The 25,654-nt window shown below is 54.9% G+C and overlaps 4 protein-coding genes and 1 long non-coding RNA gene across 12 annotated transcripts in view; 2 read left to right on the top strand and 3 right to left on the bottom strand.

Annotated features, from left to right (window-relative positions):
- The window catches only part of LOC121102461 (lysine-specific demethylase 6B-like), a 2,170-nt gene extending 2,103 nt beyond the window's left edge, over positions 1-67 (bottom strand). The window contains exon 1 of the mRNA XM_040628328.1: positions 48-67. Within this exon, the coding sequence (XP_040484262.1) occupies positions 48-67 (20 nt within the window). The remainder of the gene's footprint in view (positions 1-47) is intronic.
- Positions 68-852: 785 nt separating this feature from the next.
- Positions 853-1,901, top strand: LOC121102617 (transmembrane protein 88). The gene is made up of 2 exons (XM_040629978.1): positions 853-1,103; positions 1,238-1,901. Exons 1-2 carry the CDS (start codon positions 894-896, stop codon positions 1,505-1,507), a joined length of 480 nt encoding a protein of 159 aa, XP_040485912.1. The 5' UTR covers positions 853-893; the 3' UTR covers positions 1,508-1,901.
- Positions 1,902-2,443: 542 nt separating this feature from the next.
- LOC103660372 (N-alpha-acetyltransferase 38, NatC auxiliary subunit) lies at positions 2,444-3,581 on the bottom strand. Of its 2 annotated transcripts, XM_040629976.1 has the most exons (3): positions 3,136-3,381; positions 2,762-2,945; positions 2,444-2,600 (listed from the first exon to the last, which is right to left on the bottom strand). In XM_040629976.1, the coding sequence occupies exons 1-3, from the start codon at positions 3,214-3,216 to the stop codon at positions 2,488-2,490; spliced, it is 378 nt and encodes a 125-aa protein (XP_040485910.1). In that variant the 5' UTR covers positions 3,217-3,381; the 3' UTR covers positions 2,444-2,487. The 2 variants fall into 2 exon arrangements, with proteins under 2 accessions (XP_040485910.1, XP_008686196.2); XM_008687974.2 differs by having other exon boundaries at positions 2,762-3,581.
- Positions 3,582-3,738: 157 nt separating this feature from the next.
- On the top strand, positions 3,739-5,566 carry LOC103660374 (cytochrome b5 domain-containing protein 1). Its single transcript, XM_040629975.1, has 4 exons — positions 3,739-4,067; positions 4,165-4,241; positions 4,384-4,602; positions 5,222-5,566. Exons 1-4 carry the CDS (start codon positions 3,881-3,883, stop codon positions 5,450-5,452), a joined length of 714 nt encoding a protein of 237 aa, XP_040485909.1. The 5' UTR covers positions 3,739-3,880; the 3' UTR covers positions 5,453-5,566.
- A 2,854-nt stretch (positions 5,567-8,420) lies between these two features.
- The window catches only part of LOC103660373, a 22,322-nt gene continuing 5,088 nt past the window's right edge, over positions 8,421-25,654 (bottom strand). For 4 of the 7 annotated variants that reach the window (XR_005834734.1, XR_005834732.1, XR_005834733.1 and 1 more), the window contains 3 exons: positions 13,768-13,932; positions 10,574-13,690; positions 8,421-10,473 (listed from right to left, as the gene is read on the bottom strand). This is a non-coding gene — a long non-coding RNA (uncharacterized LOC103660373). The remainder of the gene's footprint in view (positions 10,474-10,573; positions 13,691-13,767; positions 13,933-25,654) is intronic. The other 3 variants (XR_005834735.1, XR_005834731.1, XR_567787.2) reach the window with 3 other exon arrangements.

Consider the following 25,654-nt stretch of genomic DNA (forward strand, 5'->3'; position numbering starts at 1 on the left):
CAGTGTGTGTCCGGGCCCGGCCCGTCCGTCTCCGCCCGTCCGCCCGCGGCTCCAGCCGGGTTCTCATGGTGCTCAAACCCGCTCCCCTCCCCGACGTCCTGCACTTTCTCGGACCAGGCCCCCACTCCCGACCCGACCCCAACCCCGCCTGAGGGTGAGCGACTCCTGTACTGTAGGGGAAGAAGTGGGAACTGAAATGGTATTTTGTAAAAAAAAAAAAATAATAATAATAATAAATAAAAAAATTTAAAGTTTTAAAGAAAGAAGTATGAGGAAAAGGAACCCCGTCCTTCCCAGCCTCGGCCAATTTTAAAAACACGGACCTTCCCCTCACACCCCCGTCCTCCCCTTTTCTTTTTAAGCGTGAACCAGCCCAGGGCCAGGGCCTCACTGGGGCAGGGACACCCCGGGATGAGTTTCTCTGGGGCTTTATTTTTGTTTTGTCGGTGGTTTTTTCCTCCCACGCTGGGGCTGCGGAGGGCTGGGGGGTTTACAGTCCCGCCCCCTCGCACTGCACTGTCTCTCTGCCCCAGGGGCAGAGGGGTCTTCCCAACCCTACCCCTATTTTCGGTGATTTTTGTGTGAGAATATTAATATTAAAAATAAAATCAGAGAAAAACATCCGGTTTTGATAACGTGCTGGTGCTAGCGGGGCGCGCGCTGGGAGGGGGGCTGCCAGGCCGGGCCCACCGCGCAGACCCCGGCGGGGCGAGCCCCTCCCCGAGGCGCCTGTGGAATGTCCAGAGCGCCGGTCCGCTCCTCGGGCTGGGGGGGTGCCTAATCCTGGAGCCGCATTCCAGGATAAGGGGGGGTGGGGAGAGGCCGGGCCGGGGGAGGGGCAGGAAAGAGGGCTATAAGGGCCGCGGCCCAGGCGGGCGGGAGCCAGGCAGGCCATGGCGGATGTCCCCGGGGCGCAGCGACCGGCTCCCGGCGGCGGCCCAGAGCCCCGGGACCCCCTGGACTGCTGGGCCTGCGCTGTGCTGGTCACGGCCCAGAACCTGCTGGTGGCTGCCTTCAACCTCCTCTTGCTGGCACTGGTGCTGGGGACCATCCTGCTACCCGCTGTCACCATGCTAGGCTTCGGCTTCCTCTGCCACTCCCAGGTGAGCGTGTGCCCCGGCGCGTGCGGGTGAGCGCGGCCCTTCGCGGCGAGGGTGGCGGTGGGGTCTGCGGGCCACAGCTCCCCCGCCCGGGCTGTCCGGCCTGGTTGGGCCTGACGCCTGCTCTCCTCCCACAGTTCCTGCGCTCCCAGGCGCCCCCTTGCACCGCGCACCTGCGGGACCCGGGCTTCACGGCCCTGCTGGTCACCGGATTCCTGCTCCTCGTGCCGCTGCTCGTGCTGGCCCTGGCCAGCTACCGCCGCCTCTGCCTGCGCCTCCGCCTGGCCGACTGCCTCGTGCCCTACAGCCGAGCCCTCTACCGGCGCCGGCGCGCCCCGCAGCCGCGGCAAACCCGCGCCTCACCGGGGTCCCCGGCCGCTCCCACATCAGGAAAGGTCTGGGTCTGAGGACCCTCGAGTCAAGAGCCACCCAGACGACTGCCCCCACTCCCAGTCGGCCCAAGGACTTCAAGCCCCGGGGTCTCCCGACCTACCCCGCCCCCTCCCCTGCCTAAGCCGGGTCCCAGCATCCCTTCGGGGGAACCGGAGCATCCGTGGACCCAAAGCTGGCGGAAATCCGCCACACCCCGGAAAACCCACTTTCCTCCTCCTACCTAGATCTGAATCCTTAACATCTGGGCTGGACCCTGCACACACCCCACCACTCCACCTCCCCCGCCCCACCGCCCGACAACTCAACCTCATGTCCTCCTTTTCTGGTGCAGCTCCTCTAGTATTTACGGGCTGGGGGGGGGGGCGAGGTGGAGGGGAAGGAGTGACCACACATCAATAAAGAATGAACTGAATGCGTTCCTGGGATCCTGTGAACAGAGGGATGGCACAAATCCCGTCACCGCCGCCCTGTGCCCAGGAGCAGGAAACAACATGGGGCGGGGGGCGGGGGCTCAAGAGCGCATCCTTCAGCCTCCCGGGGGCCTTCCCTTATCGCGGTAGCCCGTTCTTCCTGGCCAGACCCCAGAGCTCCGTCCCTGACCCTAAAGTCACCGCCCCCTCAATAGAGTGGAGAGGGCCCGGCCTCGGTCGCCTGCCCTGCTCCCCTTGGGGACCCGAGCCCGTTCTCTGACCCCAGCTTGGAGGAACTCAGTGTTGCCAGGCCGGGGAGGGAAACAATGGGCCTTCCGGAGCAGGATGACACCCCCTCATACCACAATTCTGGAGCAGCAGCGTGGGAGGGAAGATGGAGGGGCTCACCCTGGGGCCTGCTGGTCCTTATTCATCCCCACCCCCGAACCACAGGGACCCTCCGGCTCCCCTGCACGTCCAGGTTGGGGAAGGAGCATTGAGAGTGCTCCCGACATCCCAGCTACACTCGGACACAAGGCATTTCGTTTCAGGTTTAATGGTCTGCAAAGCATGCGCGATCGTGGTCAGAGATAGGGAGGCCCTGCCAGGCTCTCCCTCTGCACCTCAATAGAAACGATGTGGTGGCCGGGTACCATGGCCAGGCCCAGTACACGGGGTTCCCCTGCAGAGAAGGAATCTGGAAAGAAGGGTCAGAGAGTATCAGGCAGGCAGGCCGGCGTCGGTCCCGCCCCTTCTAGCCCCAGAAAACAGGGGTGCAGCCAGACACTGAGGGGGAAGCGCCTTGCGGGGAGGCTCCGCCGCATTCCCAGGTGGGCGTGCACCCCCCCGGGCACTGACCCGAAGGCTTGAGGAACTCCTGCGCCGAGCCCAGGATGACATTGCAGTCGCGGTCGGTGCAGAGGAAGCAGCCGACCAGGGTCCGTCCATCTGTCATGCGAATGCGCATGGTCTTGTTGAGCAGCGCCTCCAGCTGCTGCCGGGCCCGCGCGGCCGGCGAGTCCTCGCGCTCCCCGTCTGAGTCCTGCGCGGGGCGGGACACGCGCTGAGACGGCACCGCCCCGGCGGCCGCCCACCCGCGGAACCACAGCTCCCGACAGCCCTCGGGGCGCTCCCACCGAGCCCAGAGGCTGCCGGGAGCTGCAGTTCCCCCTCCGGCCCCCCATCTTGCTCCCAGGCTGCCCCTCGATCCCAGAACCCGAGCCCGCGCTAACCCCTGCGCTGGAGCTGCTTTGACGCCGGCTGCAACAGCCATTCTCCTCTCGTAGCAGCATGGTTGGTCCAGCTCCGGCCATTTGCCCCGGGGCCTCCTCGGGGCCCTTCAACTTCCTAAGAACCTTTCGGGTCCGGCGGTCTGAGATCTCGCGAGCGCTCCCGACCTCTTTTCTTTCGCGAGATCACCTCTCCTCCTCTTCCTCGTAGTCGTCGTCGTCTCCTGGGCAACTGCAGAGATCTCGCGAGCTTCTCCTACTTCCCCCGGGCTGGGGCTCGCTGCGGCCTATGGCGCTGGTTTTCTTAAGATATCGCGAGAAGTTTCACCTCTTTAGTTTCATAGCCTTCAGGAACCCTGGAATTTAGCGAGACGAACTTTTCTTGTAATCGCACTCGACTCCCATCCTCCCTTGCTTTTCTGCCTCGCCAGTCAGTCCTAAATATCCCCTCCAGCCCAGACCACTCGGAAAACAGAGGACGTTCGCTTTCCCCCCGGACCTCGGAGGACGCAACTCAATTACTTGAAAGCCAGACTCAGACTACATTTCCCGTGAGCGCGCACAGTCCCCGCCCTTCCACGATCCCCCTGCCCGCCCAGTGTTTGAGCTCAGTGGACGGTGGCCTGAAAGGGACAATGGTTTCTATGTCAGCGGACCAACGCGCTCGCGAGGCGGGGAGAGGCAGTGAGTGAGTAAGCGAGTGAGTGAGTGAGCGAGTGTATGCTGAGGGGCGACGAAGCAACCAGAGATGCTGGTGGCCGATAGTGCAAGAGCCATGCAGCGCCGGGGCCTAGTGGAGGGGCCAGACTTCGAAGTTTTCCAGCGTCGCTATTTCACGCCGGCCGAGGTGGCCCAACACAACGTGCCGGAAGACCTGTGGGTGTCCTACCTGGGATCTGTGTACGACCTGACGCCGTTGGCTCTCAAGTACAAGGGTAAGGGCCGCGCTTTGGGCCAGGGTCAGGGTGTGCGTCGGGGGGCAGGTTCCTGGTTCTTGGGCGGCTAGATACGACGGCGGCTGCTCCTTCCCAGGAGACCTGCTGCTAAAACCCATCGTGGAAGTTGCGGGCCAGGACATCAGCCACTGGTTCGATCGGAAGACTAGAGACGTGAGTTCTGCGGGAACCCGGGCTGGGGTGGGGCGGGGTGGGGGGAGGCACCGGACCGCGGGATGGGGAGGAAAGGCGGGAGCTGGCCGAAGTCGGAGGTCGTGACTGCCCTGAGGCCCCTCTCCCGATCCCTGCTTTAAAGATCCGCAAGCACGTCGATCCGCTGACCGGTACGCTGAGATACCGCACCCCCCGGGGCCGCTTTCTGCACGTTCCGCCTCAGCTGCCGCGTTCGGACTGGGCCAATGATTTCGGGAAGCCCTGGTGGCAGGGGGTGCGTTATGAGGTGGGGCGGCTGTCTGCCAAGACCCGCAACATCCGCATCATTAACACACTCACGTCGCAGGAGCACATCCTGGAGGTGAGAACCGGTGCCCGGCGGCGGGTCAGAGGGAACTGGGAATCCCAGCAAATCTCCGAGGAGATCTTTAGGCCATTGGCTCTCCGTAGCCAGTGGGAGCAGCATTTTCCCTCTTTAGGGGCAACCGAGGAGAGGAGACCACCTAGGTCTGCGGGGTTGGGAACTGGAGGAGCGGCCGGATCGCAGGGTACAAGAGACTCCCTCATAAGCCTGGGGCAGCAGTTCACGCACGTTAGTGACGGTGGTTTTGGAAGCACTCATGTGTGTGTTTTGGATAGCAGTTGCAATCGGACTCTTATTAATGTTCTCTGTGGAAGGGATGAGGGGAGGGGGCGGTGACTGTGACCCTTTAGGGCCATCCGTTTGTTAGAAGTGGCTGCCACAAAGACAGGTCAGACTTTGGGGCCATTCACTGCATGCTGGAGCCCCGGCTTCATTTGGGGGACTGAGAAGTGCCTAAAAATGCTGTCTGCCAAGCGAGCCACTCTAATCCCAGCACTATCATCTTCTGGGCTCCTGGCCTTGGCTTGGGGCCCCGTGCACCTGTGTGTGTGTGTGTGTGTGTGTGTGTGTGTGCCATCCAGAATCCTGGGGGGTGGGGCGCTTTCATGTTCTGCAGGTGGGGGCCCAGGAATCAATGTGGGAAATCCTACACCGCTATCTCCCCTATAACGCACATGCTGCCAGCTATACATGGAAACATGAGGGGAAGAAGCTGAACATGGATTATACCCTGGAAGAGAACGGGATCCGGGATGAGGATGAAGAATTTGACTATCTCAACATGGACGGTACACTCTACACGCCTGCGATCCTGCTCCACTTCAATGATGACCTCACGGAGCTGTAGGGACGGAGACGAAGGCTTCTGTGGACTCAAGATGTATTTTGAGTGTGGCTGTTTCTGTGCCCTGTAGGTGGGGGAGGGGCGGGTGCCGGATGTAGACCTCCATTCCAGTCCAGACACTGGCCTGCTGTGTCTGGATCCTTCTGAAGCGTACAGGTCCTGGTCCCCAGGCCCACTATGATCTGCTCAGACGAAGTCAGGGCGAACGCTAGAAGCACGTTCATTAACCCTCTGGAATGACACGAGAAGATGAAGTGTCTTGGATTAGGGAGGCAGCCAGAGCCCAGGCAGAACTTCTTGGCTGTCGGAGAAGTCCTACCCAGGGATGAGGGATGGGAGCCCTTACGGCAGTGATGGGAACGGCAGGAGGATGGGATGTCCACAGACAGGAACAGGAAGTGTCTATTGCTGGCCATACAGAACTGGCTCATCTCCCTTCTGAAGAGTACTTGATAGTTGAAATCCCAAAGGGAAGAAAGGCAGTGAAGGGTTAGTCGGTAATTCAGGCTAGATCTTGGGCTGCGTGTCTCCTACGCCCTTCTTAATGCATCTACTCCGTAAGATGGGCGCCGTCACCACGATTTTTTTTTTAAAGATTTTATTTATTTATTTGACAGAGAGAGAGACAGCCAGCGATAGAGGGAACACAAGCAGGGGGAGTGGGAGAGGAAGAAGCAGGCTCCCAGCGGAAGAGCCTGACGTGAGGCTCAATCCCAGACCTCTGGGATCACTCCCTGAGCCGAAGGCAGACACTTAACGACTGAGCCACCCAGGCGCCCCCGTCATCACGATTTTACACGGAAGTCTTTTTGAAGCTTAGAAAGACTTTTTTCCCTATTTGGCTTCAGCAAGCGATCGATGACCCGGGCAGCATCCCATCCAGCAAGTAGAGGGGAGCTCCCTAAGCCCGGCAAGATGGAGTTGCACGAAGGCACACTAGTTAGCGGCCAGGATGCAAACTCCAGTCTAAATCCAAAGTTATGTTCTTTCAGTGCAGAGAGACAATCTCACTGTCCTAGGCTCGTCGCACAAGACGCCCCTGCAGACCTGTCGTGTGAGCCGTTTCGTCTGCCCTTAGTGTCTCGGGAAGGGAGTTAGCAGAGTTCCGCAGTGGCGGAGAGGCAGGGAGGAGGCAGGGAGGGCTATCCGCTGAGCAGCAGCTAGCCAAGCTGCTTCCTGGTTCATCCCACAGCGACATTTTCTTCTGACTTTTTTGAGGCCAAGAGGTGGATAGATACTGACTCCAGGGGAAACTAGAATGGGGAAGGGACCTTTGGGTGAGGCAAATGGTACCGTCCATTCAGGATGGGCCTGTGCCCCTTAGGGAAGGTGAGGCAGCCAGGGTCCAGGGCCGACTTGCAAGAGGGGCCTGAGCAGGGTGATGTAAAGAGAGGAGCTCATTGGGTCAGAGAACTCATGGTGACCAAAAGACAGCCACCGTAGGGGGGCAGTGGCCAGATTTGCCCCTTTAACCCCGGTGGGGGAGGGGAATGAGAATAACAGGCAGGTGAATTTTCCCGACAGTCTCCGGCCAAAAAGGATCAGGGAGAGGGGCGTGGGCCTGCCTGGCCGGGGTGGGGGGGCACCGGAGCACCGGCAGGGGAAGGGGAGGCACTGGGAGGGCTGCCCAGGCGTTTTCAGAGGGGCTGGCCAGGAAAGGCATGGCCAGAGGCGGAGACGTGTCCCGGCCTCAGCACTTTCTGGATCATGGGAGACCCAGGGCTTCCACTTAAGCCCGTGTGATGCGAAAGGCCGTGAATTCGCTGAAGCTTTCTGATGCGTGATCTACTCTGCAGTGGTTTCATGTGTGTCCCGTTCGCTCAGGGACACCGGCACGACTCAAGAACCCAAGCTCTGCTGCCGCTGTAGCTCTGGCCTCCGGGTCTACCCACCCCTGCCCCCCACCCCCCAGCCCCCAGGCTCCCACCACAGCGCCTCCCACCAGAAACGCCCCCTGTCCTCGCACCCCACTCACTCTCCAAGTAGATCCTAGCCCCTAAATGCCTCTGGGATGCACCCTCTTCCTCCTGGCCGACATCAGCGCTTGTCCAGACTGTTGTGCAGACGTCCTCGCCAGCCCCCCACTTCCGCGCCTGCCCCCCACGCAGCAGTCCGAGTGAGCGCTGAGCACCAAAGCCAGGCGTCTGACTTCCTTTCCTTCAGAGTCTTCAGTGGCTTCCGGAATAAAGTCCCGTCCATCCGGAGACGCTGCCTGAACCAGCCGGTGCCCCCTTGCATGCCTCAGCCCTGTTCCCTGTGTCCCAGCCACACGGGCTGTCATGCACCCCTGGAATGTCTTCCTGCCCCAGAGCCCTCACACACTCTGTTCCCTCTGCCTCCACACTCTTCCTCCCATCTCCCACCTAGCTGACCGTAAATGTTTCTCTCTCGGGAGCTTTTCGGATTTCTTGGTGTAGAAAGTAAGATTTTCTATTAGATCGTCGCTTAGCGTCACACTGACTTCAGAGTACTTATTCCAGTGTAAGTTGGAAGGTTACGGGTGTGACGGGCTGGCTGGCGGCTAGACCGCAGGCTCCTGAGGACAGACACTGTGTCCATCTCGGTCACCGCCGTGTTCCCAGCATTGGGCGCACAGTTGCTGCTCAGTACATTTTGATGGAATGACGTCCAATGTTGAGTGAACTCATCCGTCCATAATAACTAGTGTGGCTGGGACGCTGTGTCCTGGGAGGCAAGGCAAGACCCAGAAGTAGGACGGTGCTGTCACAGGCCTCTCTGTCCTGCTTCCCCTCAGAAGGAAGACCAGACACTAGAGCCCTGCCTCTCTCCAGATTTTGGGGGAAATCCACCTGCCATTCCCCCATGTGGCCACCAGGTGGCGGCCATCGCCCACAGAGTCGCAGTTGGGGGGAGGAGGGGAAACGTGCCCAAATTCTAAAGAGGTTACAATCGAAGGAAATGTATAGGTGGGAGGGAAGGATCAGAAAAAAAGGAAACACCACATGGCTACTGTTTTTTTAGCATTAGGCTACATTCTGGTCTACATTTTGTCCACAAGCAGGAAAGGAGTCCAGTTTGAGGAATAAGACCCATGGGGTCGCACAGGTAGGGGCTCTGATTACAGGTGTGGGTGTGTTTCCAGCGACAGCGCAGAGCTGTGGAAGGAATAATGAGCACGCATTTCAAAGAGAATACAGTACATTCCTTTAGTAATACTTATCGACTCCTGTGGGGGGGCGTGTGCACGTCAGTAAAGCTTTTCACGAGGCACTATCTTGTTCTCTACAGATCCCAGGCCGGCTATTTGCGTGAGGGGTATGTAAATAATGCCTCCACCGAAACTCTAGAAAGTAAATAGCTCATGAGCGGGGGCCAAGTCCTCTTGTGGGGACTTCTCTTGTTTTGGGGCAGGCTGGGGTGGCAGTTGGAAGAGTGAACGCTGCCTGTCCTCAGTAAACCACAGCGACTTCAAAGGACTCAACTGCCACGAGCCGAGCCCTGGTCCCTCCGAGCACAGATCACTGAGGAGAATAAAGCCCCGAATGTCCTTGCAGGGGGCGGCCTTCTCAATGGGATAAAACATACACACATGAAAAGGTCAATGAAGACAGTACATGATAAAGGACCAAATTATGGTCTGGAAAGTTTCCACCCTCAGGGGCAAATCGCAAGGGGATTCTTAACCTGGATCTCCAGAAGTGCAAAGGTGTTTCTAAATTGTGTGTGTGTGTGTGTTCGCAGCGTGAGCAAGCTCAGATATGTATTATTTTGGAGACAGGCGCTATCATTTCCATCGCTCTCGAAAGGGCCCAATCCTCTGCCCTGAAATAGTACACACACGCACACGCACACGGTCATTGAAAGACCCCAAAAGTAAAATACCGAAGGTGATAATATAATGGAGTCCTGGGACTCCCAGCACCTGCGCTCTCCTTGGACTGTCACCCGTGTTCCCATGGCAGCAACTCCTAAAGCTGTGACCTGGGGGCGAGGTTTACGACTAGTCTGCAGCCTCTTACCACTGTCCCGGATTCCGATCTGGATGTGCGTTGGAGCAGAGTCAGGGGGTTTCGCATTTACGCGTGACCCCAACGCCCAGTCCCCGGCGGCGGGATAGGGTTGACGCGCGCAGCCCGTACAGCCCCGGCGCTCCTGCTGTCGGGACGGCCTCCGCCACTTGACTCGGTCATCTCTGTATCTGCGGCAGCCACAGGACGCCCGGCGTGGAGGGCAACGCGTACTTGTATTTATTATCCAGGAACGAGCGGCCCGCAAGCCGGGCTCTGTGAAGTGTTGGAACAACGGGGCCACACAGATGCAGAACGGAAGGCCCGGCTGCCGGCGCACGCTGACTGTTGGAAGAGAGCTGCGGAGGGGTGGTCAGTCACATCTGTGCCGGCGACTTCCGCCAGCCCTCCTCTGGAGCAGTGAGGAAGATGAAATGTCCCCCTGCCCTCACCGGACAGCCCCTCCGGGCAGACCTTCCTCCGCCCAGTGGGTCACTGAGAACGGATCTGGCTGCAAAGAACAGAAGGCTGGGAGCTGCGGTTTAACTACCAAGAGCTCATTTTTCCCAAATTTGACAGTCTGGTGCCGTCATTCCACAGGGCAGGCCATCAGTGTCCCCGGCAGCTGTGCGCCTCACGTTTGTCGCCTGTCTGGCCGCTCTACTTCTGGCCTGCACGGTGGGCAGGAAGAGGGAAGGGGGGAGGCGGGAAGGGCAGGGCCTGCATCCTAGCAGGCATTTTCCCAGCTGTCCTTCGCAGACCTCCGAGCATATCTCACTGATCGGACGCAGGTGACACAGGACCCTTGGCTGCAAAGGATGTAGGACCGTGTGTTTTCTATGGACGCCCAGAACAACCGCAGGAACCGCTGCTGCGGAGGGACCGTCCGGAGAACGGGTCGGGACCGGCGATGGCTTCCGCGAGTCTCGTGCAAGCGTGGCTCGTCCAGTCGTTAACCACAGAAAGTGATCAGGCGCTTTGTGCGCGGGCTGGTTTGAGGTCCTGCGGACACAGAAGTGACAGCCCGGCGCTGGGACTACAGTCTGGAGCGAGACACTATAAGCGCAGAGACAGGATCGTTGCAGATGGCGCTGCACGCTGCATGCCGTGTATGCGCGCACGCGCACACGCAACACGCACAAGCACGCACACGCACCTGCTATAAAAACGAAGAAACACAGCAGCTCGAGAGCGCGGCGGTCAGACGCTCCGAGGCCGGCCCGGACGATGCCGCAGGCCGGACCGTATCGCCTGGGGACCTGCGTTCACCTGCGTCCATCACTCACTCATGCGCCCGCCTTCGGGACAAACCGAAGTACTGTTTGTATGGACACTGGCAAACGAAGGGCACGGAGGCAGAGAGAGATGAAGGGACTTGCCAAAGGTCACGCAACTACGTAGTGTGTAGCCGAGATGGACTCCGAACCAAGCCGGCCGTGGGCCGCCCACTTCACCCGGAGCTGCACCACCCGCCACCCGCTGTGGGACACACACAGGACGCCTGTCCTGTCGCTGCTGATCAAAGCCAGCCCAAGACTCAGGAGCCTTCAGACAACCCGGATCTTTATTTTGCTAATGGACCTGGGATGTGGGCAGGGTTCCTAGACGAGCCAGCTGCGTGGACTGCCCTGAGCTGCAGGATCCACTAGCACAGTGGCTCAGTGACACCGCCCTGAGGTGCTGTTGGCCGTGGGCACCCCTCCGTGTGGCCCCCCACAGGGGCAGCGTGGCCTCGGGATGCCGAGAGCCCGCAGCTCGGGACAAGCAGGAGGAAGCCAGCCTCCAGTCGCGGGGTTGGGAAATAGGCCTCCTGTTCCGACGGATGGGGGTCAAAGTCACATTGTAGTAAACCCATGCTGGATGTGAGATCTTACTTCTGAAATCCCCCAGGCTCCCTCTGGCACGGCCTTGTCACCCGTTGTCCCCTGCACCAAACGCTCCACCCCCCACTCCTCGCTTGGCCAGCTCCTGCCCCTTAGAGGCTCTGCTTAATGTCACCTCCTCCGGTGAGTCTTCCCCGACCCCTCCAACCATGTCAAATATTCCTTCCCTCCCGCTCAATGCAATGGAAGTTTTGGTGCAATTCAGTTTAGTGTTTATCTTCCTCCCTTCTTCGACTCGAGGGTCCAGGAGGGCAGACAGCCCAGCACCTCCCTCCCTCAGGCTCAGCCCGGAACAGTCACTCGATATCCATGAAAGGAACAAAGGGGTGATGAATGCCAAAAAGGCTAAGTACGAGGTGCCTCAGGAACACCCAGCCCCAATCCTGGGGAGATCAGTGAAGGCTTTTGGGAGAAGCTTCGTCTTCCCCTGAGACCGGAAGGGCAGGACCCTGAGACCAGGGAGGAGCAAGGGGAGGACGGAAGCCTTCCTGCAAAGAATAAACAGCACAGACAGCCCAGAGTTTTGGGGTAAGAGTGGAGAACTGGGGAGCAGAAGGCAAAGCTAAGAGATGGAGGCCGGGGAGGGTGGGCGATGAGGGGTGTGGATGCCAGAACAGGTCAGCTGAAGCTTCCTAAACCCCTAAACCTGGCTGTTGTTTGTTTGTTCAGATTTAAGTCACACACTATAAAATTCACCCTTTCAAAGTGTACAATTCAGGGTTAAGGGTTTTCTAGGGACAATGGCCGGGTCGGATTTGCATTGTAAAGAGGTGACTTGCCTACAATGTCAAGAGAAGGGACTGGAGCAGTGAGAGGGAGGGGAGAAAAGTGGGGGACAGGTCCAGGGGAGGGACAGAGGCGGCCAGGACTAAGTTAGGGGCCGCGGAGGTCAGAGTAGATGAGCTGAAGCGAAGGCAGAATCCCCGGCTCCATCATTTCCTGGGGGCAGGTCTGGGGCAGAGGGAGGATGACACCCCATTGTCTGGCCCCGGGTTGGGGGGGGACTGAGAGGATGAAGAGTCCGCTGGGGAGAAGGGGCCTCTGGTGTGGGGAGGAAGGTGAGGTGTTGTGAGCTGGCCGTGAAGTCACTTTGGGTCACACAAATACAGACGGTCGCATCTTACGGGCTCCGTGCACGGCACAGGGTCCTGGAGTGCGCTCGGGGCCGGGGCTGAGGTGTGGGGCTCTCAGCAGTCACTGCAGCCATCTGCGGGGACGAGCCCCTCCTCGAGCATGGAGAAGAGCAGGAGCGGAGAGAGCGGTCGGAGAAAATGGTGCCGCGGAAGCCAAAGACAGTATCTGAGAGAAGGGGGTGGTAAACGGTGTGAGGCCCTCTAACGAGGTCAAGACCAGGACTTGGCTGTCCCCGGACGGAGCCAACAGCGAAATGGTCGAACGTCAGAGAAGTCAGGCTGCTGTTGGATGGGACACAACCGGATGGTCACAGAGGAAATCCAGCTGCAGAAGGCTCTGGAACCACACGCCGAATACTTTCCTTTCTTTAGACCCCATTTGTTTAGCTGTCAGCCATGAATAACAGAAGGAAGGGTTCCCGAAGGACAACAGGCATAAACATGGTCACTCCGAACGGAAGCTCCTTACAGTGTTGTTGGGAAGACTGAATGAGCCAGAGTACGGGAGAGCGCCCGGCAGCGCCCAAGGCCCTTTGGACAGCCACCCCCGAATTTTCCTTTTCTTCTCCTTCCCTCGTCCCAGCCACAATTTCGTCACGCCTCTTTCTTGCGGGATTTCCTGAGATTTGGCATTCCTCAGCATCCAGGTAACAGCTGTCACGATTAGAGAACTGGTAGACCGTATCTGTGACTAACATTTGGTTTCCAACCCAACAACAGTGTTTGTGCCTCCACGGGGAGAACTGGGCCCAACAGAACCTCGTTCGTTTCCTACATTCCCGGGTTGGGCTTGTTTACAAGAAGCAGGAGAGAGCCTGGAAATGGGGCCAACTGTTGGGAGCAGGAGAAGCTACCAGCAGCCCTCAGCTCCCTCAGGGGAAGGTGCTGTTCGTAGCCCAGGTCGCAAATCCTCTCACCTGTAGTCGCGTTAAGTGACTCTGTCTACGGTGAGAAATGGCCCACAGTGTATGGGATTATATAGGGTAAGAGCTACCAACTTCAAGTGTCTTACAGTCCGCGATCTCTGCAAGTTAGCTCCCCTAATCCTCCCGACAGCCCTGTGTCAAACACAACGTGTGTGTGGGGGGGTGAGACCTGAGGGAGAAGTCGCTCGCCCAAGGTCACTTAGTCAGTGGGGGAGCGGGGTGTCCAGGGTGACCTGACCGCAAAGCTCCAACTCTGACGGAGGGAGGGGGTGACTTCAGTACTCGGCTCTGGAGCACATGTTAAGAGTCCTGCAGTTTTGGAATATGGAATCTTTAAAAAAAAAATAGTTGATTTAAATTTACTAATCATATCTAATTTGGTCTAAAATTAAATGACTTTTAGGGCACCTGGGTGGCTCTGTCGGTTGAGCGTCCGACTCCTGATTTCAGCTCAGGTCATGATCTCAGGGTCACGGGATCAAGCCCCGTGTCGGGTTCCATGCTCAGCACGAGTCTGCTTAAGGATCCTCTCTCCGGCCCTTCTCCCTGCTTGCGCACGTGCACGCGCTCTCTCTAAAGTAAATAAATACATGTTAAAAAAAATAAGTAAAAACAAAATGACTTTCGTCGTCAGGAGAGCGAGATGGCGAAAAGGCCCAAGAGCAGGCCAAGGGGCAGGAGGGAGCCAGTGGTGTTGGCGTTTACCACAACAAATCTATCATCTGAAAGACAGTTAATCAGCCAGGAAAGGTGTCAGGGAAATTCTGCTCAAACAGCTGACATTAGATGGCATTTCTAGCTGGCCAGCCAATGGAGAAGTATTAAGACATTGTTAAAAGGTAATGTCAAACGGGAGGAAAGGGTTGGTTTTGGCCATTTCGTACAGGACCCTTCAGTTTCCATGACCGGGATTTCCATCAGTGCGGGATTAAAAGAAACAGAGAAGAGAAAGACCAATGATTTGGGGTTTAGAGCTTCCTCCTCAACCAAGAGCAAGGGAACGGATTTCGCTAAAAGCCAGCAATAGAAGTGTAAGCAGATGTGAGATCACAGAAGCCAAGCAAGGACTATTTCGAGAAGGGGGTGGCAAGTTAAGAACTCAGAAACAGCCTCTCTGTGTTGGCAACCCGGAGGCTGTGGGGCTCCTGACAGTGGCAGCTTCAGAGCTAGAGTGTGAGTAGGCAAGTGGACAGTGAAGCAGGGCGTTCTTTCTGGAAGCTCAGTGACTGTGGGTGGGCACAGGGAGGTAGGGTGGCAGCTGCGGGGGAGGGGGGTGCCCAGAGGACTTCTTTTAAAGACAAGGAGATGTGGTTGAGAAGGAGCAAGTAGAAGGGGAGGTAAGGGAGCGCTGCGGGGTCTCCGTGAACCCTTAGTCCCCAAGAAGTCGGCAGCGGTGAGAGGCAGAGCCCCGGGCCCGCAGGGACCAGCTTCAGACGGGACCGACAGGAGGGAGGAGGGAAATCCGCAAGCTCAGTGTCTCAGTGCCACTGCTTCCAGGGAGCTCTCTTCGGATGATCCGGCTCCTGGAAGGGGAGGATAAGGTTTCCTCCTGGAGTAGGAGGATGGAGGAGGTCTGAGGAATGCGAGGAAGGTTTGCAAAGGTCACCACGGAGAACTGAAAGGCGGCGGGCCAGGGAAAAGGATTTCTGAGCAGGGACGCTGGTCGGCAGGGCATGGGGGTTCCTTGGGCAGCGCTGTGCATGCTGGATACAAAGAGGCAGCAGAAGTGGCCATGGTTCGAGGTGTGTGGGAGGAAGGCAAGGACGGGACACCGAGACACCTGGCGAGGCAGTGGCGGAAATGACAGAGCACGGGCTCTAAGCCGGACAGGGATAACGGACGGGGAAGGCACTACAGGATCTTACAGGTCCAAGAACAGCCGAGAGATGAGAGCTGGAGGGACAGAAAGTTGTAAGCAAAGCACGGGCTTGAATCTAGTGTTTCAGAAGAGGTAAGTGCAGAGGTGGGACAGGCGTGGAATGGAGAGAAAGGTCTGGTTAGGGAGTCGAGGGCAGGACTGAGCCAGGTGCCTGTCCTCAGCGAATGCAGGGGCAGGACCAGCGCGAGCACACGCGGCCAGGAAGAGCGGTGCGGGGTGGTGGGGGAGGCCCGGCCAGGCTTCAGGAGCCTCACAGCGGGGCTTGCCACCTGGGATGGGGGACCTGGTGTCAACCCTGGAGATGAGGAAATAGATTCCTTTGGAGTGCCGGGGTGGCTCAGTCAGTTAAGCGTCTGCCTGCGGCTCAGGTCATGACCCCGGGGTCCTGGGATCGAGCCCCGCATCAGGCTCCCTGCTCCGCGGGGAGTCTGCTTCTCCCTCTGCCCCTCCCCCTGCTCATGCTCTCTCTCCCTCTCTAATACATAATTAAGATCTTAAAAAAAGAAGAAGAAATAGATTCCTTTACGTATGGGGTCTCCAGACTAATTGGCCACATTACCGTAGAGTATTTTTTGGAGACTACCAAACTCTGTGACCAAATATTTGATGCCACTTCCTATTCTCTCTCTTCCTGTCTGTCTTTTAAGTTAAAATTCTTTAAGCTTAGTTTTATTTTTCATTGTAGAACATGGGCTCTTTACAGAAAATTCCAGGTAGGCAAGCATCAAGATGCAAAACCAAATCCCTCTTATTTCGATCGCTCGGCAGAAACCAGTGTTAACATCTTACCCGCTTTCTCCTAGTCTTTTCCCACAGGGCTGCGATTATACGACATGTATGACTTTATAGTGTCTCACGCAACTCACATTAGACTGTAGCTTGTTAAAAGGGAATCAGGATAGAAGCAAGAGCAGTGGTTGTCTCCAGAAGAGGCACAGACCGGGAGGACACTGGAAACGTCTGGAGTGCTACAAATATTTTATATCTTTACCTGGATGGTGCTCACACAGGAGTTTACGTTGGCACAAACTCAAAACATACTCCTGAAAAAACCCCAACCAAGCAGCCAAAAACCAAAGCGAAATCAGATCGTGAGCACTCGCTTATGCCAGCTCGTCAGTGGGGAGAAAGGTTCACAATCAGTGAGTCTCGGAGAGTAAGGCGGTATCAACGAGTCAGGGAACGACAGGTGCTGGCGAGGGTCTGGGGAGAGGGGGGCCCTTCCGCGCTGTTGGCGGGAACGCGAGCTGGTGCAGCCGCTCTAGAGAACAGTATGGGGGTCCTCAGAAAGTTACACGTAGAGCTACCCTACGATCCAGCAACTGCGCTACTAGGTGTTTACCCAAAGGCTGCAAAACTGCTAAGTCAAAGGGTTACATGCACCTAACGTTTATCGCAGCAGGTCTGCAACAGCCGAGTTCCAGAAGCACAGCCGCGTCCATCGGTGGAGGAGCAGATAACGAAGACCTGGTGTACAGCTACACACCGGAACATTCCTCAGCCATAAAAAATGACGTCTTGCCATTGGCAACAACATGGATGCAGCTCGAAAGGATAATTAATGCTAAGTGAAATAAGTCAGAGTCAGACACATACTTCAGGACCTCACTCACAGGTGGGATTTAAGAAACAAAACAGAGGGGGCGCCTGGGTGGCACAGCGGTTAAGCGTCTGCCTTCCGCTCAGGGCGTGATCCCACGGTCCGTGGAATCGAGCCCGGTGTCGGGCTCCACGCTCAGCGGGGACTCAGCTTGAGATCCTCTCTCTCCCTCTGCCCCTCCCCACCACTCCGGCGCTCTCTCTAAAAATAAATAAAATCTTAAAAAAAAAAAAAAAAGAAAGAAAATCTTTAAAAAAAAAAAAAAAGGTGACCCACTGCCAAAGACAATACTTTTCTCAGTTTGCCCTTTTAAAAAAAAGTTGAGATATAATTTATATCCCATAAAATTCGTGATTTCAAAGTGTCGAGGTCAGGAGCCTCTGGCATAAGGTTTACAAGAGTGCATAGCTACCCCCACTCCCTCATCCCAGAGCATTTTCCCTGCAAAAGCAATCTCCTGCCCATTAGCCATCATTCTGCATGCTCTTCTCCCCTCCAGTTGGGCAAACACGACTCTGTTTTCTGCCTCTCTGAATTGACCTATTCTGGACGTTTCGTAGACGAACGATACGCGGCCTTTTGTACCTAGCTGCTGGCATTTAGCCTGGTGTAGTCAGGGTTCTCCCGTGCTGAGCTGTTGCTTGCTGCTCCGTTCCCCTCTATGGCTGAGTCATGTTCCGCTGTGTTGATGTGCTCTATTTCGTTTCTCCAGTCATCAGTTGTAGGCGCCTGGGCTGCCCCTGCTTCGGGGTTCTCACGAATAACGCTCCTTTGGTGGGGACGCACGTTCCAAGTCTCCCAGGTGGACAGCTGAGATTGAAATCGCTGGGTCGCCCGGTAACTCTGTAGGTCATGATTCGAGCACCGGTCAGTTGGCGCTCTTCTTGCCCTCCACGAAGCGTCCGGCAGGCCCGACGATGCCTCCTTCCAGAAGCTGTCTCCTCGTCCGGTGCGCCTACCACTCGAGCAACTTCTGTTTTCCCTTTGGCTTTCCTCGCCCCCGCCCACTCTTCAAGTTCCTCCAAGGTTCTGGCTTCTGCACTAACAGTTCTTACCCTTTCGAGAGCTACCAACATCTACTAGAACTTTCTATCATGACCTTACCGCCCAAGCCAGATGGGGTCAACACACTACTTGCTAAGTACTTTCTTAATCGCCATAGACTGCCCTTCCTCCTGCTATCTGCTGCTCTCGGGGGGCCTACTTCAGACCCAAGCACACATGAAAGGCCTTCAGGGACCCCCTTTTCCCCACCAGGGTCTCTCTTCTCTGAATTCTCCGATTTTACGTCCATAGCAATTATCACTACCCCATATTGTTAGTTAAGGGTTTTGGTGTGTTTATGTCTGAACTCAAATATCACCCTTGGTCACTAAAAAATTTCCAGCCTGCTTTAAAAGATGCACCGCGAAAAAATGTTTTCCTTCCCAGGGGTGACTGCTACAGTTTCTCGTATATTCTAGAAATACTTCATGGATATGTACAGATTTTTTCTTTCATCAACATACCATATTATATACGTGCTCTTCAATACCTTTCTTCCCTTCCTACTTTCATTTGTTTTTAAACTAAAACCTCATTACTGTTTTCAAAAGTTTAACTTACAATTATATCCACGGATTATACCTGGCTTACGTATTTTTCTCCTCAAAGATTAGTGAAGAATGATTTCTTTTTTTTTAAAGATTTTTAAAATTTATTTGAGAGCGAGAGAGAGCACAAGCAGGGGTAGGGGCAGAGGCAGAGGGAGAAGCAGACTCCCTGCTGAGCAGAGAGGCTGATGCAGGGGTGGGGGTGGGGGTCTCGATCCCAGGACCCTGAGATCATAATCTGAGCCGAAGGCAGACACTTCACCAACTGAGCCACTCAGGTGCCTCTGTGTCCTGAATTTTTAAAGACATTTATATGTGTGTGTGTGTGTGTATCGATAGAAACGTATGGCATTGTTTTTACTTTCTTTGAACATAAACTAAATGATATTATAATGTATATATTTTTCTGCAGCTTGCTTTTTGCCATTCGGTAATACAAGAAAGAATCTTAACACGTAGATGTAACTTATTTTCTTAATTGTTGGGTAGTTGATTTGGCGATTCCTTACTGTTGGAGATCTGGGTGTTTCCAATTTTTTGCTATTACAAATACTGCTGTAATGAATCTTTTTTTTTTTTTTTAGATTTTATTTATTATTTATTTGACGGAGACAGTGAGAGAGGGAACACAAGCCAGGGGCGTGTGAGAGGGAGAAGCAGGCTTCCCGCCGAGCAGGGAGCCCGATGCGGGGCTCGATCCCAGGACCCTGGGATCATGACCTGAGCTGAAAGCAGATGCTTAACGGCCGAGCCCCCCAGGCGCCCCTGTAATGAATATCTTTGTACATGTCACCTTCTGCATGACCGTGTCTCAGGGTAGATGGTAAGAAGTGATATTCTGTGTCTGAACACATGTATGTTGAGGGGCGCCTGGCTGGCTCAGTCGGTAGTCAGGGTGGTGAGTGCAAGCCCTACATTGGGGCAGACGCGTTACTTTAAAAAAAAAAAGTTTAAAGGTGTACTAGATACAATAAATTGACTACTGCCAGTTCTGCAATATAGTTGTTACAGATAATAAGTTATATATGTGACCATTAATTTCACATATTAGTTCCTTTAAAACCTGAGGACGTCTCATTGACTTAGAAGTCGTCTCATATACAGTAGAAAGAACACCAGACTAGAGATTGGAAGTAGAACCAAGTCCTGGTTCTGTTCCTAACAACTAACTTTTTTTTTTTTTAAAGAACTTATTTATTTATTTGACAGAGATAGAGACAGCCAGCGAGAGAGGGAACACAAGCAGGGGGAGTGGGAGAGGGAGAAGCAGGCTCCCTGAGGAGGAGCCCGATGTGGGGCTTGATCCCCGGACCCTGGGATCACGCCCTGAGCCGAAGGCAGATGCTTAATGACTGAGTCACCCAGGCACCCCCCAACAACTAACTTGATCTTAGGCAATGCTTTCAGCTCGTGGATCCCAATTTCTGTATCCACAAAATTAGATTAAATGAGGTTTCCTACAATACGGCCTCAACACCATTGATTGCATGCAAGATATTTTTATTTTTATTGATTTTTATTTTAATAATTACTTGTATTTTAAAATAAATTAGGAACGGGGCGCCTGGGTGGCTCAGTCAGTTAAGCGTCTGACTCTTGATTTTGGCTCAGGTCATGATCTTGGGGTGGTGAGACTGAACCCTGCGTTGGGCTCCGTGCTCAGCAGGGAGTCTGCTTCTCTCTCTCTCCCTCTGCCTCTCCTCCTCCCCCTCGCCCTGCTCACACTCTCTCTAAATAAATAAAAAGATTCTAAAAAAATAAATTAGGAAGTAATTACTCCATCAAATCAAGGATTTATAGGTACCGTTTCTCAATAATATGAAATTTACTTTTTTTTTTAAAGATTTTATTTATTTATTTGACAGAGAGAGAAACAGCCAGTGAGAGAGGGAACACAAGCAGGGGGAGTGGGAGAGGAAGAAGCAGGCTTCCAGCAGAGGAGCCCGATGCGGGGCTCGATCCCAGGACTCTGAGATCACGCTCTGAGCCGAAGGCAGACGCTTAACGACTGAGCCACCCAGGCGCCCCTGAAATTTACTTTTTAAAGGACATTTGTTTGGGGCTCCTGGCCGGCTCAGTTCGTGGGAGTATGCAATTCTTGACCTCAGGGTTGTGAGTTTGAGCCCCACGTTGGGTGTAAAGATTACTAAAAAGTAATAATAATAAGCTTTAAAAACGAAACTTTGAAGGCCATTTGTTTGACTTGAAGCGAACGGACTTAAAAACGGCAAAGCGTACAAGAGAACCGGGCGGTGTGCAAGGACGGCGAAGCAGAAATGCGGTACATGAGGACTGAAGATTCTTTGTTCGGGAAATCAAGAAGAGGTTAGATTAAAGCTGCAGATCCCAGACTGTTGGATTTTGATAACCAGCAAAAGGAAAAAGAAAAACCCCCAAAGTCAGCGATCGACATGGAGTTGCTGACTTTTTATCGTCTTAAGTACAGCACGAACAACAGAACCCAAAGCTATAGGCCTATCTCTGTCATTTAGTAAGAAGACAGTTAAAATGTTGTATAATTATAAAAGAAGTGCATGTTGAAAAATTTTCAAATTGTACAGAAGTATAAAAAGTCTTTCCCTTCCTTCGTAAAATCTATCATGGACCTCCTTCCATACAGAGCTACGTCGTTTGTAGAAAGGACCTTTTTAACAAATATATTTATAAGCAGACATATACATGTAACATATATTTGTTACATATAAATATAGTATATCCTATATTTACTCCACGTAAAAATCTATAGAAGAAATATGTGATCTCAAAACAAAGGACCGACCTTCCCAGGGAAGGACAGATAGCAAGCTTACTTAGCCATTTGGAAACCACTGGTCTAGATACGCTTCTCTCTAAAACTCCATGGTTAAGTCTAGAATATTCTCGTTATTTACATGACTTTCATTATCACTCATCTATATATTTCAAAAGACACCTAGGAACCTCTATTAACATTTCCTTGAGTAGAAAATCACAGACTGCGGAGTGATTTTTCAGTCCTTTGACCTGCCTGTGACACGACACATCAGTGCCCTACCGATCGCTGTCACTGGTCCCTACGTCCGAGTTTTAACCTGGGGTCCACAGATTTCCGGGTGTTCCTAACACCGTGGAAATAGACATGGTACTTTGCATCTATCAGCCGATCCCTGAACATAGGGGTTAGGGGTGCTGACCCTCTGTGCAGTGGAAAAGCTTTTGAGTTCCCATAACGTCTGACAGCCTACGGTTGCCCAGAGGCCCCACTCACCCCATAAACAATTGGTTACCCGTATTTTGCATGTTACATGTACTATATACTGTATTCTTACAGTAATGCTGCGAGAAAATACATTAGTAAGAAAATCATAAGGGAAATACGCCGACAGGCTATAGTTATCGATACCTAAGTTGACGTCACCTGTTTACAAGATGAAGCATCTGTCAGTACGTCCGTCTACACTGTCAATAGGACGCGACGCACTCTGGACCTTATACACGGGGGACGCACGTTACTAATACCGGACATTAAAGGAAAAGATAGCACGTTGTCTCTAAGTGTTTTTGTGCATAAGTTTGAACTTTAAAAAAAATAGATTGGGGTAAGATTTTAAGGTAGCAAATGATAAAATTGTATCTGCGTGTATTTTACCCATCTGCGAAACACCTAAACTTCTCTTAATTTTTTTGATGTTTCCAGACTATGCAGTGCATCCCCAAGTTTTTTCAAATTATCGCACATCTCTAAAATATCTTCCAATATATTTATTGAAAAAAGTCCACATGTAAGCGGACCCACGCGGTTCAAACCGTGTTGTTCAAGGGTCAACTGTATACTGTTTTCCTGGGGGAAGGATTTATAACTTTCCACGAACTAAAAAAAAATTAGAAGCTCTTGCTTTGGGTAAGCGTCTTGCTTTTGCATTAAGGAAATAATCTTCTTGTGGCTTAGGAGTTTCTCACAATTTTCTTCTAGTTCTTTCTTGGCGGGAGGGGGCATCTAATTTCTGGTTTGCATTTGATAGGCTGCATGCCTAAGTTACTTGTTCACAACTTAATGGTCTTCTCAGTAAAAACAAAAAGCATTCTCCTCTAGCCGTGAGTCGTATTGCATTTTAATTTTGTATTTGATTTTTAGTTTTCGAAGTACGGAGGGGATGGAAAAAGGCAGGGAGTGGCGTCCACTTTGACACTGGCAGGTGGGGGGACAAGCAGCTAGGGACGGGGAGATGTGAGGGCCCAGATTAAAGGCGTAAGGACAGACACACAGACAGGCTGGCGGGGGGGACGGGGAGAATGAGTGACAGGGAGGCCGGAGAGAGCGCCAGGAGAGACACGGACGGACAAACGGGCGTCGGGGGGAGAAAGAAGGCAGGCAGAATGAGGAAGGAAGAGGACAAGGAGAGAGAGAAGACAAAGTGATAAGACTGTCTGATGCCGCACGGGGCTCTGTGGCTGATAAAGTGCCATCACATACGTTACCGCAGGCAGACAGGGAGAATCCAGCAGACAGATGGGGTGATGGAAGGATGCAGGCCAATCAGACAGAAGAGGGGGAAGGTGGCCAATCAGAGGGACGCTAGAATGCAGCCCAAGACAGACAGTTGAGGGGAAAGACAGAACCGAGAAAAGAGAAGTGAGAGAGGGAGGGCGGGAAAGGGGACAGAGGCCCAGGGGCGAAGGCCGACACAGCGCAGCGCAGAACACGGGCAGGCAAAGAGCAGTGCATTCTGTGCCAAAGTTTCCTGGTCATCTTCCTGCAGACCCGGACAGACGCCGTGCCTTTGTTTCCCCCCGAGGACTGAGCCTCACCATCCCCGAGGTGGCAGGGCAGAGGCACCGGCGGGAAGGAGGAAAAGGGAGAAAAGTGGTAGGAGAAAGCAGTGTTTCAGACCAGGAGGAAGACACACTCGTGGGACAGGGATCAAGAGTCAGAGGCCTGTAAAGGCCACACAGAGACGCGTGACACAGACGTGTGGGGAAGGCAGGGCAGGCCCGCGCGTACTCCATGTGCACACGAGCCGGGCCCACGAGCTACCTAACTTAGGACATGGTACTTTTCAGTTGTACGGGGCCCCTGCGTCCTGTCCCAGTTGATACGTGGCTGCGCGACGAGGGGACCGGCAGAGCTGCGCTGTCCCCAGGTAGCTCGCTGCGCAGACGAGGAGCCTGGGAGGGATGAGCGCCAGCGGGTACTGGCGGCAGGAGCCAGCAGCTAGCAGCCAGTGCGTCCAAAAGACAGGTGCCCGAGAGGAGATCAACGAGACAAGGAGCAAGAACCGGCAGGCCCAGTGAAGCAGGAAGGCGGAGTGACAGAGTGACAGAGAAAGAAGCATCCAGCAAGACCAGGACAGGAGGAGGAAGGAGCGCGGCGCCCGGCAAGGAGACTTAGATCCGCGGAGACCCTGCTCTGGAAAGACATCCGAGAAGCGCCAAGTGGCGCCTGCCTCAGGGAGACGAGCAGGAGACTGGCGGCGAGGGGCAGGGGGGAGGCCCATGCGGCACGGGACACCGCCAGCGCCTCCCATGTTTTGTGCCGCGTGTGTGCTTCCGATTGGAACGCTGAGGGACGAGCAAAGACGACAAAAGTAGAAGAGCAGGCGGAGAGGTCGACGGGGAAAGGCAGCCAGGCAGACAGACAGCAAAAAAAGGCGGGAAGAGCAGGGGAGGCTGGGAAGAAGGCAGAAAGGCCGGGGGCAGGCTGACCATCCAAGGAGCCAGAAACAAGAAGCAGCAGAAGCAGGCCCGCCTCGAGCGAGGGCAAGCAGCGAGCAAAGGCAGGGCGCGCGACGCGGCACGAAGGCCCAGAGACTTCGGGGCAAGGGAGTCGCTGACAGCTTTGGGGTAGAGAGGCCACCCCCGTGGATGGAGAGCAGCTTTGGGGAAGCCAAGGAAGCAAAAGCAGCCGTGCAGCCAGAGGCAAGAGGCAGGCACTGGCCGGGGGGCGAGCAGCCCAACAGGCAAGCAGACGGACGGACCGGGAGGCAGGAAAAATCACGAGCTTAGCAGGCGTAAATAAGGGGAGGGACACGCAGAAGGCAAGATAAGAGGCAAACCCAGATAGGAAGCATGGCAGGGCCTGGAAGGTAGACAAACCAAGAGACGAAGGCTAAAAAAGTGACAGAGACAGGCAGGCGGGGAGACAGATGGCTGGAGCGAGAGTGGTGGGCAGACAGCCAGAGAAGCAGACAGACAACCAGAGAGAGGCTGCCAGCCAGTCAGGGAGGAGCAGACAGGCAGGCAGACACCATAACAGGAGCGAGCAGGTAGAGAGGCAGGCGGGAGCCAAGGAGGCAGAGCGAGAGAGGTCGGTGGGAGAAGAGAGGAGAGGAGAGGCGGCCGGGCAGAGGGGGACATGGGCGAGAGGGAGAAGGAAGCAAACGAGCAGGTCCACACGCACACCGCACTCGAAGGCGCGACGACTGTGGGGACAGGGGCGCGTACCTGCAGCTCCTGGCACGTGGCGGCGGGTGGGTGTGGGTGCTGGGCGCACGGGGAGGGGGCACCGAGGCAGGGAGTCCGCGGCACACACGATGTGCAGGGGTGGCCCACATCCACGTGGGGACACTCCTCCCTGACACACGCCGCGGAGGGGCCAGGGAGAGGAGGGAGCCAGGCACACAGGAGGAAGAGACAGACACATGGAGGCAGAGCCCGGAAGACAGAAGTAAACAGAAACAAGACAGAGGTGGAAAGTCACTTAGGGGTGACAGAGCCTGAGAGCCGGAGGGACGGAAGTCAGTGTCGCCGAGGGAATAAAATCCCACATACAGAGAAGCCCCCCGTACAGAAAGAGGGGGCTACCCAGATGGCCTCGCACAAAGAGACTGAGAGAAGGAACAGAACAGAATGGAACAGAAGAGGGACAGGAGTAGACTCGGCACGGACTGACACAGGAAAGACTCCCAAGGGCCAGGTCAAGGAAAAGATGGAACATCCTCGCTCGGTCAAGTGCATCAGTGTGTGTGTATGGGGGGTGGCGTATCAATAAAGAACATTCCAGCCTCCTAAGCAAACAGTGGCACAGTATTCCCTGTCATTACTACTTTCTGCTTGCTGGCTACCTACCCCTCCCGCCTGAGGAGCTCCTGAGCACTGCTGGTGCTGGGGGGCGGGGGAGGCTGGCAGCTCGGCTCCAGGGGTAGAGAAATAACCCAGGAGAGAAAGGATTCCCGGGCAAGGGAGGGGAAGCAAGGAAGGGGCAAAGGGAGATCAAAAGAATGGGAGGAAGTTGGAGTTAGGAAAGGT

This window comes from Ursus maritimus, unplaced genomic scaffold, assembly GCF_017311325.1.
Source record: "Ursus maritimus isolate PB19 unplaced genomic scaffold, ASM1731132v1 scaffold_14, whole genome shotgun sequence".
NCBI lineage: Eukaryota > Metazoa > Chordata > Mammalia > Carnivora > Ursidae > Ursus > Ursus maritimus.